Source organism: Poecilia formosa, unplaced genomic scaffold (genome assembly GCF_000485575.1).
Source record: "Poecilia formosa unplaced genomic scaffold, Poecilia_formosa-5.1.2 Scaffold160, whole genome shotgun sequence".
NCBI lineage: Eukaryota > Metazoa > Chordata > Actinopteri > Cyprinodontiformes > Poeciliidae > Poecilia > Poecilia formosa.
In genome coordinates this window covers 1,298,323-1,313,252 of record NW_006800099.1, presented here as the reverse complement: position 1 = coordinate 1,313,252, position 14,930 = coordinate 1,298,323, and the positions used below count along the sequence as shown (strand labels likewise).

The following is a 14,930-nucleotide window of genomic DNA, read 5'->3' as shown; positions in this document are numbered from 1 at the left end:
AGATTTTTCATCATCCTCATGTCCACTATTGCTACCAGTGGCCAGTAAAGTATAAAAACTTTACTTCTTAATGGACATCAAGTTAAGAACCAAAATATGTCAGTTTATTTACAGTCAAAATATTTGCTGGAAATGTTGCATATTGTAGATCTATAATCAGAGTACTGATATCAATACCTGTCAAAATATTGCCACTGGTGCATGCCGTCCACTTCAGTGGACAGGTGATCAGTAGTGATGGCTTGTGGTGGAAAGCTAACACTGAACATTACCTTGAACAAACCTTGACTTATAATTTCCCTCAATTAACATTTAATTTGCAGTCATTACAACAAGCGTCAGGTTTTTGAAAGTTAAATAACGCATATTTGCTATTCGAAAAAAAACCCCAGCACAAAGTGGAAAACAGAACACCTTTATTTTGAGCTTACATTTAGAGTCGTATAAAATAGCACAGTAAATAACCTATCAAAGTTTCTTTTATAATCAGGACCACAAAGCCATAATCTTTCTGTATAACACTGTAGTAAATACTCTCTAAACTAATATTGCAGGAGTTTGTTGTCAAGTTAACGTGACACAGCAACATGATGAAACAAGAACACTGCAGGGTGCATGGCTGCAACATTGCAGGACATTCACAAGCCTCTGAAAAACCAGAGTCCAAGGAAGCAAAGGAAGGCCAGGCTGACTGATACTGGTGTAGAGGGTGGGTCATTTAGTAACAGATACTTCAAGGGCAATAATAGCATTGTTTGTTGACTGTAGTTTTAATAACCTGGCTATCCAGAGAAAACCACATGAGAGTAACGGGAGAAAAACAAAAAAATGTATGGTTTATTGGCACAAACTAAAGTATATCCTTTGACTGCATGAAGGCAATACACAGATCGAAGAACGTTAAATCAATTCTGCCGTCTTAAAACACTTTAAAACGCCCTTCTTGATATTAAAACAAAGATTTCATGCCAACACACTGAAAACATGGCACCAAGCAACTTCTACAGGGCAGCGTTTGGAGGGTCGCAGTGGAAAAAATGTGAAGACGTAATCTGTAAATGTTGAGTAGACGTTGCTTTCAGTAGCACCAGGCGGAACGGGAGCGTGTGCGTCAGTGTCAGAGGGTCTGCACAATGACGGGGTACAGCAGGGACATGTGCTCGGCTCCCCTGATGGGCAGTTTGTGTGTGGTGTAGTAGTGGATGACCTCGGGGATGGTGCAGAAAGGAGGACTGTTTTCGCCGAGAACGTAGCGGCCGTCTGCGGACTGGGTGAACTTCATGTGCATGAAGCCTTTACAACTCCTGACAGGAAGACAAAACAGCACAGGTGATTCATTCCACACAGACTTTTGTTTTCAAGCCTTTGTTTCTGTTAATTGTGATGGTTTTCTGCTTACAGCTAATGAGAACCTGACATTTAAGGTTAACCCTTGGGTCTGCAAACACACTCACGAACTACTATGCGGTGCACAATGTAGACAGCTTTCCTCTTCACACTTTGATTTTTAAGACCTGAAGGTCATTAGAGTACAACGCCCTAAATGTCCAATTTGAAGTTTTATTGTCCAGTCTAAAAAGTGAACATATTTGGAAATGATTTAAATGACATAAATAAAAATAAATGTTGACTACAAGTAATGCAACCTACGCATTTATCTATGACCTTTCATGTAAATATAACCCTGCCAAATAACTATACCTTCTCAAGGTACTTAGAAAAGATTAGGAGCAGCTCCAAGGCTGAGGGTGAATTATTTCACATCAGCTGTCCTCATGTTGACTGACAGAGAGTCTGTATGAAGACCTTCATAGAGAAATGTGGATGGGAAAGGAAACATAAAACAGGCAACAGGCTCTCTTTTGTTAGAAACCTCTCAACTCACACTAAAATTATGCAAAACAAAACAAAACAAAGAAAAGAGCCCATTGCAAGGCTCACAACTCTGATTACAAAAGAAAAAAAAAACAACACGCCTGTAAAAATGAAACGGATTTCTTCTTTGTACAAAAACAGCAGTCTTCCAGAGCCAGAGCTGCTTTGTGTAAAGGGATGACATGTTAGCCACAGGTGTGACAACTTGTTAGCAGCTTTTGTTTATGTTGCTAACAGGGAACCCAAGGCTGCCTCTGATGAGGCTAGATATGAAAGGCACCAGAAATCTTCTCGACAATCAAAAACTCGAAAGTTGCCTCCTCAAAGCATTTCTCTGAGACTGGCACAGCTCCATCATTGGTGAGGAAATGTTGATGAAAACTTTAGATAATACATTAGTTTGATAAAAAAAATAAATCACCACCCAAGCATTTTGTAATTTAGTGTGAGTCGAGTGTTGAGTTTGTGTTGGCTCCCCATCAAGTATTTTCTTTTTTGTGTGTGTTCTCTATCCAAGTTTGCACATGCAGTTTTATTTATGACTCTGCTTTACATTTCTGCTTGGCAATATGTGCAGTTTAAATAGAAAACAGCCATTTTGGTTACGGTTTTATTATGTGGCGTGCTACGGACATTTGTTTAAAAAAAATATACTAGATGGGCGTGTTATTTGCAAACTTTTGAAACTTTTTACATAATGCTTCATTAGTAGAAGAGCAGGTGAAGCAAAAAAATTACAGAAGAGTAAAAACTGCCTGAAGGTTTAAATCAAACATGATCTTACAAGCAGCAACCTTAATCGTACGATGAAGGAATTCCCCCGTCGGCAGCTTCCAACAACAAAACAAGGTCACAGTGGTTATAAAACATTATGATAATGTGCGCTTCTGTGCTTGGATTAAAAGTATGAGTAGAGAACGACTGAAACTGGACAAAAGCAAGACATAAACTGCGAACTGGGCTAGAAATTAGGGCCGAATGTCTACCTGAGTGATAAAGAGTAGTCGTTCTGGCAGGTCTGGCTTTTCCGAACCAGGTATGAACTCTCTTTACACAGAGTCAACAGAGACTCTGCCTCTGAGCGGCTCAGAGCGCCGTGATACCACCTGCAGGAAACCACAAGGAAAAATACACACCACCTGTAACTTCATTTTTTCTTTAGTAAAGACATATCTATGGGCAGACCTGTAAGACACTGCATAAGTTGGATATAAGTGATTGTTTTTACATAACTGATAAAAGTCTGACATTAAAGTCAAATTATTTTCCTTTCTTTGTGGTATACAGTCATTTAGGTCTGCTATGTGAAAACACAAATTCACATCAAACGCCGTCACCGTCATTAGCACAAATGCAGATTTCCTCTTACACTTGCTTCTCCAGGGGCAGAGACGGATCCACCCTCTCACCCAGCAGAGGAGGCGTGTCGCCAACAAGCCGCAGAGTCGTGGCGTCGCACGCGGACGACGTGGAGCCCGTCTTGGCAAACCTCGTGTGCTCCGGCTGAGCTCGGGAGCGCTCCCTTTCTGCTCCTTCGAACTGAACTGCAGCCGCGCAGAAAGCAAGCCGTGTTATCCTCCTTACTGAATAGATTTCCCGTCCTTGGATCGCCCGGGTTTACCTGCTAGAGCTTTAGAGATGTTGTCTTTCTTCCACTCCCACGGCTGGTCGTACTCATCGGCCGGCCTCTCGTCGTCCTGAGGCAGCCGGCTCTCCCTGCTGTCCATCAGGGCAGCTCCAGCGTCGCTTTTCTGCTGCTGCTGCTGCGCTGGTGGAGCAGCTCGATGCTGATGGCGGCTCTTTTCCTCATACGGGTTATCGTATAACTGGCCACCGTCTCCGCTCGGGCTCCTGTTCGTCATTGCGGTGTGTTGCAGATCTAAACAGTAAACAGACAGATACAGCCAAACTTACGAAGGATCAAAATCCTTCGAAAAGGTCTAATGTGGCAACAGCACAGCATGCTATCGTTTGCCTTTTTTGCATAATTTCAGCCCATGTGAGTCTCATTACTAAACCTGCAATGATCCGCTGGGCTTCGAATGGCTCCATGTAGCTGCAGCAGTCTGTCGGTGCAGATTTGAGCTCCCAGTTCGGTCGGCCTCTCGGGTTTGGACGCGCATCAAAGGGATCAGAGTAATCCGTTTCACCATCTGATGCTGCCGGGGCGGAAGGAACCACCTTTGCGGGAAGCCGGTCCAAAACATAAAAAATAGCACGTAAAAACATAAAGGGAAGACTTGAGTTAAGAAAGGTGACGAGAGCCGTTACAGAAGAGACGTGGAAATGAGTGCAAATCGAAATAAAGGTCTGTGAGAAAGAGGTGAAGGGAGAAAATTTACAAAATATATATAAATATATATCAAACATTAAAAATATAATGCTTACAGGTTCTTCGCGAACAGTGACTGGACTGAGAGGAATTTTACAGCGGCCAAACTCCTGAGAGTCCACTTTAATTAGTCTGTGTTTTGGAGACACAACTTTCACCTGAATGTGAATGAAAATAATTCAAAGAAACTAAATAACCAAACAGAGAGCTGACAGAGAGAAAAAAAAAAACTGTGAACGGAAATAAATAAAACCTCAGGATGCATGATCGAAAGCAACAATTTAAGATGTGATGTGTTCAGAAAGGATTAGACTGAGCCGAGCGTCAAGCCTTCGGTTTCGTACCTCCACACCGTCAGACACCACAGAGCCAAACGCAGGGAAGGAGGGGAGGCTCACTGTTGTGGTGCAAGAGCCAAAGCCCCCATTCTGATGCTCCTTCTCCGAGTGTTGGTAGGGGTCCTCAAAGTCCAGCTCCTTCTGAGCTCTGTAGGCCCTCAATATCTCACTCTCAGTGTAATCTGGCCTCGGTGGCTGAGGAGGATCACGCCTGCTGCCAAGGTTTAGGTAGTCCTTTAGCCACTTTGCCATGGATCTGAGGAAAACAGTGCAATGATACAGTCATAACTCTGAAATGTTTGGACAGTGGCTCATAGTTGCTGGTAAAGTTCTCTCTTTCTCCTGAAGCTGGTTTAAACAGCCAAGGGCTGAATAACAGACCACCGTGGTTTTATGAGAAAGTCGACAATGTGATAATTCAGTAATTTACATTGCATGCCTCACTGAAACTCAGTAAAGCAGGGTCAGGTTAAAACAAAATCTCAATCTGAAACACGGCACTGGCAGCATTATGCTGTTGGGATGATTTTCTTCACCAAGGACAGCAAAACAAATGAACAAATTAATCTTTAGCACTGTACAAGGTGCTCAGCTGCTACCCCAAACAGAGAAGCATTTGGGGATCTGACAGTGACGCTTTCTGGATGTTTTGGAGATGAGGCGTTCATATCTGGAGCTGAAGTCGACGGTCTTCCTTCAAAATCTTTAGGAGTGGAGCAGAAAAAGAGAAAAATCTGGAGCAATAAAGCCTGAACTGCTGCTGCAGCTGCTATAACCAAGATCTGAATACATGATAGTAAATATGCAGGTTGTTTTTAAAAGAGTATTTATTTTAGCATCTGCAGGTGGATCAAATATAAATCACATAACTGTGTGTGGCGCAACCTGGTGCAACATATTGATAATTATAGCAAGACGCAGAACCATGTTAGTAGTTACTACAGTAGTAACTACACTTTTAATAAAAAAAACCCTCAATAGGTCAATAATAAAATCTAACCTTTTAGTCTTCATTGCTTTCCCGTCAAGCTTAATCAAATAGCTACCTTCAATAACTTGAATAACATTAGCCAGCTAACTCAGCTACAGAGCTAGAAAGCGTTTAGGTTTCGAGCCAACAATTTCCTCCCCGACTATGATTGTCAAGATAAAAAGCAGAAAAAAATGGTTGTTTTTTTTTTACCTCTGAAATATTAATTGTTAAATAAATGAGCGGCGCAGCTCAAGAGCATCCCTCAGTAAACACGGAGAAGCTAAGTTAGCTTAAGCTAAAAATAATAATAATAAAAAAACTCACTCTCTTTCTTTGGACCGACGGTTCCTCCCGCTCCGGTTTTCATCAGGCAATTTTCATCAATGTGTCTCTCCTAAAAAATAAGACATTCTGGAAGAAAAACCGGTTTATAGCCGAGTGGTTTATAGTCGGCTGGTGTTAGCTGGAGCTTTCCAGAGCGTGGAGCAGCCTGGACTGTCCCCGGGACAACATTGACTGGCACGGCTGTCTGCCGTCGAGGGCACGGAGGGGGGATGTTGGGATATTTTTAGTGCCGTAAATTTAAAGAAACAGATTTATTTCTGAGCAACCATTTTCTCACGTATAGAGGAGCTATGTTTAAGAAATGTATCTCTTTAGATTTAAATAGGTCTGTAAGATGTGGAGTAGATTATACCAGAAATCTTTCAATCGTCCATTGTGGTGCCATATTTGAGGAAAAAAACAACAAGACAAAACAAAAAAAAAAAACCCGATTTTAATCGTTGAAGTTTTATGTTCGGTCCCTTTAAATTAGAGCCGAAGATTTCCGACTTTTTTCTGCTGACATTTTTTTTCAGTGGCCTCAATCCTCTGTTATCTTCTGTTGTCTGCTGAACGTCATTTTGTGTTTATTTGAGTGTAATTAGAAATAATTACACTCATTATTGAACAAAAACTCCAGGTGGCTTTTCTGGATGTTTTTATGTTCCTTCTCCTCCAAGATGGACAAGTGTAAACGAAATGTTCATCTCAAGTAATATTTTAACCTTTTATGCCTTGCTGAAAAATATTTTATTTATTAAATACATATAATTACACTGGATTTCATTTTAAATACAGAATGAGACCAGGAGTTCAAGCTTCTAGAAACACTGGAACAAGTGTATTTTAAAAAATGGCTGCATCTTTATGAAATAGTTTCTAAATATTGATTTCTTAATTCCTGTGTTGCCTAATGACAGAGCAGGTATAGATGAGAGGGCTTTTTTTTATTGTTCATGTTTTTGCAATAAAATGTGACACAAGAACAGTTTAATTCATCATTATATCTCACTTTCAATGACCACTGCAGTCAAATCAGTCTTTTAAAGTTTGAATAAAATATTTTAATGGAACACTTTGTTCAAAAATATTACACAATCACCATACATTTATTTTAACTCAAAAGCAAATCATAAAATAATATATTTTTTTTATGAATTTTACGAGGGTGGATGACAATACAACTTGCATATGATTTAGTTTCTGAGCTGAACTTTCACACGTCTTCCTCTATATCTGCTGTCACTCGCTGTCATTGCTGTCGCTGTCTGAATACGCCCCCAGCAGGCTGAGAGATGACGAGGCGTTTTGGGAAACGCTGGATTTAGGAGCATCCGTCGAGTCACCCGTTGACGTCTTTGAATCTGCAAAACAAACAAAAATTTCAATACACACGTTTGACTAAAGCAGGCAATCTGTCATCAGCTGTTTGTAATGTGGGTGCATTACCTGTTTTTGATACAGGAGAAACAGTTGCTTCCTCTGTAACGGGTCTTTTATCCGTCGCCGTTGGTTTCTTTCGCACCACCAGGGAGCTTAACGCCCCTCGACCTCGCAGGGTTCCAACACTCTTCTCCCAGCTCTCCACCTTGGCCCTCTTTACTCCACCAGATGAAGCTCCCTGTGAAAACACAGCATGCCACCAACTCTTAATTTTTTCTTGCGATCTGATTTTTGTTTAAGAGCTATTAATATTTGAAAAAAGCAGAACACTGTCAAAGTTAGTGATAATAGGCTATATGTGACTGACTTTATGGAAGAATAAAAATCAGATACTAAAGAACCATGATCATTGTATATGTGTGCAAAACAATCACCCACAAGGAAATGATTAAATTCAAATTGTGATACTGAAATATTAAGCATTAACTAAAAAGAAGAAGAACCAATTAATGAGATTTCTTTCAAACAATTTTCTGCAACAGGGTTTCCACAAACCTGCACATCAGTTTCGTCAGTGGTGAGAATATCTGTTGGTTTGTCTGCACAGGACGTCTTTGACTGGCTGCTGCTCTGCTCCTCTCTGTCTGAATCGGAATCAGAGTCTCTCAGTCTTTTCACAAGCACACGCTCCAACATCTCTCTGAAGAGACGAGACAAAAAACATTTTAACTTTACAGGCTGGTTTCGTGTGCAAGTTTGATGCCGTGTTTTACTCGGTTCGGTCCTTCCTCACTCACGTCGTTTCGCGCTCGTCCTCCTCTTTTTCTCGCTCCCTCTCTCTCTTTTCCAGCTCTCTATATCGATCGATCATTCCCTCGAAGTCCACCAGAGCCTGCCTCTGGTTCAGCTCCTTCAGTTCCTGGAGGTTCTCCAGAACTTCCATCTCCATCTTGGAATCCTTTGTGCGGTTTTCTAACACCTGGGGACGGATCAAGCCACAATCACTTCTTCATTCTTTGTGTTAACTCTAGTAAAAGCAACAAACATGGTGGACAAAACAAAAGACCTTCATGGGGTTGTTTAATTCCTCGTCTTCCCTCTCCTGCTGGATCCTCTTCTCCTCTTCCTCAATGAGTTTCTCAGCCTGGAAGTTACGTGTTGCGCCATGCTCCATGGCGTAGTCCGTATTCTCTGGGTCAGTCTGTAATATCATATTAAGTTAATTGTTTGATTCATATTGCAAGACTTTAAATGAAACAAAAAAAAAAGCTAGCAGTAGTTAGTGGCAATGATCTGACATCTACACCTCACCTTAAATGTGATCTCAGCAAGACACCGAGTGCATTTGATGTAGAATCGGAAGATCGGCAGTCCCATGTATAGTTCATTCTGAACGGTCTCTTTACGAGCGTTGAATTTCTTTCCCTTGTAGATGTACTCACCACATGTCTTACACCTGCGTATCAGAAGAGATATAAGCTTTTAGAAAACGTTTCTCACTGAAGACCTCAAGTTATTTATAGTAGCTAATAATTTACTGAATCTGGGAATAAGGACCTTATCTTATTCAATAGACAAAGCAACTGACATAAAACACAATTATATCTACAAAACAGAAAGTAGCTCCAGTTAATATGCAGCACTGTGAAGAGGGCTTATCAGATGAAGCTCTGATCATTTCCCCCAGTAAGTACCAAGGTTTTGGATTCTCTCCTACTTACTACAGAACATCAGTTTATCCTTCATGGTTCTTAGGAGAGGTAAGTTGCTTCCTTGCTGCAATTCTTGACACCAAACTCGCTTAAAAACCAGGCACTTTCTAGTTTTTCCTGGGAACCCTGAACGTTTCTTCAAAGCAACGAGTCTCGTTGTGACGTTTTGTTACAAAATGAAGATGATGACTTGTGTTTCCTTTGAGTTTCTCTTGTTAACAAATGAAGAATAATCCAAGCGCCACTCCCCTTTAAATCAACAATTCTCCTCTTTTAATACAACATAGGAATAATAGAGAAATATCATCTGCACAGTCATCCTTAGCATATCTGAAAAGATGCTGGGATGTTTTAGCAGGGGCAACCAGAGCAAATAAGCTTATTTTCCCCACCCCCCAATTTAGCTATTAGAATAAACAGACATACCTCATATTGAACGGAGCCATCAATCTGACGACATACTGACGATCTTTCGGGAGTTTAAGTTTTGGGATTTTGGCAGGATCGAAGTCCGGAGGGTAGTATTTCTGAGAAAAGTAGAATATTGGAGCAAAGTTTACGTTGAGTGCACGCAATAACTAACAGTTATGTGATTTAAAACCTCAACGTATAAATATTAATGATAACAAAACAGACATCTTAAAAAGCGTCAAAGTTTCAAACACAGCATTTAGCATCACTGCTAACGTTAACCCTCTGTGATTATTCCAAGTTGTAGATATGTCCTTGGCGTTAAATGAAAATGTTCTCTTTTGATTACTTACATTCAGGACTTTTCTTTCGGACATTGTTGCTTTTGGTTGTAATACAACTCAAAGAGAAAAACCAAAGAATACCGAAAAGGATTAGCTCACAAAGCTAAACTGCTGGAATATAAACTTCCGGTTGTATCGCTTGCTTCCGACTTTCAGGATATGCTGCTGCCCCCCAGTGGTGTGAGTGGCCACCTACAACAACTTTCTCTTCCAAGATAGATAGACAGACAAGAACATTAAAGGATTTGCGCTCTGATTAATCTTTTTCATGAGCCAGTGAAGGAAGTTTTGTTCCGTTTGGTGGCCTGTCAGGTGTAATGAGAGTAAAAGGTCTTTGACATGGCTTGAATGAGCAAACATAAGTCTGTCTACCTCACATTTGCCCACGTCCATTTCCTTTGAAGGAGCGTGGGGTGTTGGGGTGAAGGTCATCCGTGAAGGAGGAAATGAAATCTTGATTACAGATTGGTGTCAGAGCAGGTTAATTTGAGGTCTGACTTAGGCTGCATTGAAAAGTGAAAACATGAGAAGATGGACAGGCAGGAACAGTGTTGAATTATAGATGAAGAATGGTCTGTGCTCATGAACAATTCGTTCCTGACAGATCCAAACTGTTTAACAACTTAATTTAGAGTTGACACTTTCATAATTAGTCAAACAATTGTTCTTTGTGATGCTATGATGGATGAGTTGACACATTCACAAGAGTCTCAAGTCTTTGGCACATCAACGTGACTCATGAGTGAGTCAGATAGTTGGTTTAAAGCCACTAACATCTTAATGTAATATTGGGAACTTTGGAGAGAGTATTTCTTTTAATTGACTTTTGTTTAATCTGACAATATCCAGCTGAAATTAAAAGCATATTTGCTGAGAAATCCACAAAGACGAGAAAAAGTCACACAATTTGAATTTGTGAATTTCAAGGACAAATCCATTTCAGCTGGTTAAATACTTTCCAAAGATAAGAAGTTGCAGATCAGTGTCACACGAGCCAAAGTTTAGATTAATATTTCAGAGGCTGGCTGATGTCACCATTCCCCGTGAAGCATATATAAAAAGGGGGCCGTGTTGATGGGACATTCTTCGCAAATATATCTCTCCACACTCTCCTCTGAGAAACACTCCTCTGGCTTGTATTTGAGCACCATGGTCAGCGTCCGGACCTTCCTCTTCCTCCTCATGGCTACCTGCTGCGCCTACCTGCGGACGTCCCGAGCCGAGGAGTCCTCGCTGGAGACACGCTCCGTCGACTTCACCCTGAAAACCCAGCAGGAGAAAGACCTGGTAAGAGATTTCTAGCATTCATCGACATTTTAAATATCAAGCTAGAGCTTCCTTAGTTTTTTTTTTTTTTTTTTTTTTTTTTTTAATATGTTTTCCCTTTCAGATTGATGCTTTGCAAGAAGTTCTAGAAAAGCTGAGAAACAAAGAAATGCCCCTGGAGAAGAAGCTTGGCTGGTTACCCTCGGTAAGCAAACGGATCACAAACAACAACCTAAACAACAGTTTTCATTTTATTTCACTTTGTTTCATTTCCCAGCTTTCTTTTTGAAGTGTCGCACAAGCCAGAGTTTACATAGTTTGGCATAAAGTGAATGTAAAATGAGTTGTGACTGTACTGTTAGTCACTTTTTGTCTTCTTCAGTTTTTGGAAAACTACAACCCATCTCTAATTTGACTCCATGCTTTTAGTTTCAAACACAAAACTCAGCGTGTCACTCACAGTCTATACAAAGCCCCCTGTCCACATCTGCAATTAACTCGCTTATTTTGTCTGTGCAGTGTGATGCAGGGGAGCCGTGCGCTGTGCGTAAAGGGGCACGCATCGGCACCCTGTGCAGCTGTCCACGGGGGACTGCCTGTAACTTCTACGTCCTCAAATGCTTGTAAAGGAGAGACAGGAACGCACAGGCGACTGATGACTTCGGGTCAATTTTCCCTTTTGCCATTTTGTTTTTCATACGTAGTCATTTTTGTTCCTTCCACCTTCTCTTTCAGCCGTGTTGTACCGATGTACTGCGACTATTACTCAAAGGTTTGCTTTTCTTTGTAGCTAGTATTCAGCGCATTGTGAAAATATCTACGGCAGTCACAAATTGTTAAAAATCTACAGATAATTCATATCTTTAACTTTTATCCTCTTTCCTTTTATTTTGAGCCAGAAGACTTTACTGGAATTTGAACAGCAGAGAATAAATTGTCTGGGTCTCCAATAACTCTTATGGTTTAATACCAATTCAACAAATAATGTTTAATGCACTATTAAACAAATGTGACATTTTGATATCTATGTTATTTTTAAATGGCAAAGTGCTCTTTGGGGCCCCTCTGAAGGCCTAATCCGTTAAGTCCACTTACTCCTTGGGCTGATTCTGGAGATTATGACCCTTGATCACACCAGTTGGTGCGTATATTCACTATAATTAAAATTAAGTGTTCACATAAATAGACTATGAGTAAATTAGGACAAATTGTGCAGAAACAGTAAATCTGTAAAGTTAGGGTATGAAAGGGCCACAATTGTGACGTGTACTGGTGAAGTGATGAATGCAAGTTACGATAGCGCTGTTTCTTTTCATATGCCCATTCTGATTTTCATGTAGAAAAAGTTATATATGTTTGAATGTGTGAAAAAAAACTTTCTGACGCTATTTTCTCCTAATTTAGTCCATCATTGTGGAACATAAAGCTTACAATCAATATATAAATATATTTGTAAGAGTCAAGAACAATAAACTAACTTTCAAAAATCAAGGAGACTGGTTTATTTTGCACATACGACACAATAAATGGTATAATGTCATGGACTTGCAGTGTTATTAACAGGGCCACAAGCACTGGTCTCTTGTCTTATCAATACAATAAAATCTATCAGTCAATATGTTGGACGTCTCCCAAGCACTTGCTATAGAATATAAATAAAGCAGTGCTAAAATTTCGGAGGTCCAAACGTGAAAAAAAAAAAAAAAAAAGATTTATTAAGCATCCACAGCAGCATTCCAGCACAGCAGCCGTCAGCTCCGTGTCATAACAGGCGCTCTGCTGTCTGCTTTCCTCAATGACATCACACCCAACATGGCGTCCGGCCGGGTGTTGGAGAGGGAGGTCCAGGAGGAGCCGAAGACCGCAACCCTGGACTTCTGCCCCCACAAATACTCCCTGCTGGCTGTCATCGGACGGACGGCCCGCCACAGACAGACGGAGCACATCCGGAAGGAGATCGAGCGAGGTGGGTGCAGATATTTATGTCACCGAAGCTCAATGCGTTTTTTTTTCCCTCCCTCCCCTTTCTTCTACGTTTTTTTATTTTATTTTTTATAAATACAAGAAATACACAAAATCTAGTTCCGTGAATCTTCACTAGGGATGATAGCGGGACCTCTTTGCAGGATTTCTGTAATTTTATCCACCCTTGAGGACCGAGGATGCGTCATCTGGCGATCCGCCACCATCAGCATCCTCCTCGCCCCCTCCGGGTGCGATTTAATTAAAAGCAGTCAGGAGCGATGGGTTCGTCTCTTTTTGTCGTTATGTAAGGACAAGCTTTAGGGGAAATGTGGCAGGGACATCCAGCCTCTTGTGATCGACGTTTCATTGACCGTTTGTGTATTTACGTTCAGCATCATCTGCGATTACAGCAGATTATAGCGCTGCATCCCGTTTAACGTGCTAGAGCTGTAAATAAATTATAACTGAGAGCCACTTTGGACTTTAACTGGGCCAATTAACATTTCATCAGCGCTTGATGAAAGCAGCTTTCTCTAAGCAATCAACTTTTCATGAGTTGAAATGATTTTAAAGAACCTCAACAGTAAATTATATCTTTAATGCAATTAAGATTTAGGTGGGTTGTTTTTTTTTTTTACTTGGCAATTATTTTCACAAAATGCATCACACTTTAAATTTATTCATAAATGTATAACATTTAATTGGTGAGAGCTTTGGAATCTGCCAATTTACTCTTCATTAGAGTAGACTTGTAAGTTGATATTTAATTTGTTTTGCATATTTTATTAAAATAAATTTTAAAATGAATCTTTTCCACAACAATTTTAGTCCTTAAAAGGATGTATCAGCTGCACTGTAAAAAAAAAAAAAGTCGCTAATTTACAATATAAATACGGATAAAATTGTGGCAACCACAGCTGCTGGTATTTTACTGGAAATTAGAGACTTTTTAAAACAAACTTTTTAGTGTGTGTCAAGTTATTTGTTTGTATGCCTTCAGGTATTCAGTCATGGGACGTGGACCTAAAATCCTGCAACCTGGAACTCTTTCTGCAGGAGTTCCTCTCCCATCACACGGCATCGTTTAAAGGTGCAGGTAAGAAGCTTTTCTCTTGAAAACCAAATCAGGTCCTTCATGCCCAGATTCTCCAAATGCACTCAAAGTGTTGGTCGGGCACCAGCTCAGCCACTTCAGGAAGGAAGGAAGGAAGGAAAGTGAGAAGCAGCTTTACCGATTGTTAGATGTGGGTGTAACTTCAGGATGGAAAACAATAGGAACCTGCAACTGGTTGTGCAAAGTCGCATTGTTGTCTGCGTTTGGGTTTAAGAGCAGTCGTGAACAGCTGATTGCTCGCAGTGGACGCAGTCGTGAATAGACTTTTGTTTTTCCAGAGTTGAGTCCGGAAAGTGCAAGGATTGCATTGTTGAAAATGCGTTCATTCGCTTTCTTGCCAAACGTTGGATGAGAGGATCAATAAGGCTCTCATGCGTTTACTGTAAATATGTAGTTGAATCCAGCAGCTTTGTTCCTCTGGAATAAAGGCTTCTTTAGCTTTGTTTACACTCCGGAGATGAGCCGGAGTCGTGCTTACGTGCAAGAGAACTGCAAAGACCAAGTTAAAATGTATGCTTAGGCATGTTGTCACATGATTTAAACTGTCTCCTTTTATTAATAAATTTATGGAAAAAATGCAAAATAAACCAGAGATTCACACGTGTGATGTTATTTTCCATAGAGAAACTAGTAAAGAAACACACACTACATGCCTGGTCTGCAGTGTATTCTGCAAAGAAAGTAGGGAGACTAACTTTTAAAAAAGAGAAGTAGCTGACCCAAAAAAAAGTATTTTCAGCAGATTTAGAGGACATGTGGAAAGGATGTCCAATGGAAACAAGAAAAGTCCAAAAATGGCATCTTCCTTATTTAGATCATCTGCTCTGTGCCAAATTTTAAGGTTTAAGACGTACACAGAATTTTGTTTGTGAGGATGTTTTCTTTTTGCAAAT

At 40.4% G+C, this 14,930-nt stretch overlaps 4 protein-coding genes across 6 annotated transcripts in view; 2 read left to right on the top strand and 2 right to left on the bottom strand.

The window, feature by feature from the left end:
- Positions 1-396: 396 nt before the first annotated feature.
- Positions 397-6,055, bottom strand: shda (Src homology 2 domain containing transforming protein D, a). 3 transcript variants are annotated; one of them, XM_007564557.2, is made up of 8 exons: positions 5,843-6,055; positions 4,552-4,801; positions 4,264-4,365; positions 3,894-4,056; positions 3,497-3,754; positions 3,245-3,419; positions 2,862-2,981; positions 397-1,304 (listed from the first exon to the last, which is right to left on the bottom strand). In XM_007564557.2, exons 2-8 carry the CDS (start codon positions 4,795-4,797, stop codon positions 1,118-1,120), a joined length of 1,251 nt encoding a protein of 416 aa, XP_007564619.1. In that variant the 5' UTR covers positions 4,798-4,801; positions 5,843-6,055; the 3' UTR covers positions 397-1,117. The 3 variants fall into 3 exon arrangements, 2 of the variants coding, with proteins under 2 accessions (XP_007564619.1, XP_007564622.1); XR_001663679.1 differs by having other exon boundaries at positions 1,283-1,304; positions 2,660-2,981; XM_007564560.2 differs by lacking the exon at positions 4,264-4,365 and having other exon boundaries at positions 5,843-6,054.
- A 641-nt stretch (positions 6,056-6,696) lies between these two features.
- Positions 6,697-9,900, bottom strand: yju2 (YJU2 splicing factor homolog). The gene is made up of 8 exons (XM_007564556.2): positions 9,702-9,900; positions 9,364-9,464; positions 8,537-8,681; positions 8,292-8,426; positions 8,023-8,204; positions 7,781-7,925; positions 7,292-7,463; positions 6,697-7,206 (listed from the first exon to the last, which is right to left on the bottom strand). The coding sequence occupies exons 1-8, from the start codon at positions 9,723-9,725 to the stop codon at positions 7,085-7,087; spliced, it is 1,026 nt and encodes a 341-aa protein (XP_007564618.1). The 5' UTR covers positions 9,726-9,900; the 3' UTR covers positions 6,697-7,084.
- Positions 9,901-10,761: 861 nt separating this feature from the next.
- On the top strand, positions 10,762-12,331 carry LOC103146567 (cocaine- and amphetamine-regulated transcript protein-like). The gene is made up of 3 exons (XM_007564555.2): positions 10,762-10,979; positions 11,083-11,163; positions 11,478-12,331. The coding sequence occupies exons 1-3, from the start codon at positions 10,767-10,769 to the stop codon at positions 11,583-11,585; spliced, it is 402 nt and encodes a 133-aa protein (XP_007564617.2). The 5' UTR covers positions 10,762-10,766; the 3' UTR covers positions 11,586-12,331.
- A 372-nt stretch (positions 12,332-12,703) lies between these two features.
- LOC103146582 (microtubule-associated protein 1S-like) overlaps positions 12,704-14,930 on the top strand; it is a 12,422-nt gene continuing 10,195 nt past the window's right edge. The window contains 2 exon segments of the mRNA XM_016677679.1: positions 12,704-12,924; positions 13,924-14,088. Of these exon segments, the coding sequence (XP_016533165.1) occupies positions 12,771-12,924; positions 13,924-14,088 (319 nt within the window). The 5' untranslated portion in view covers positions 12,704-12,770.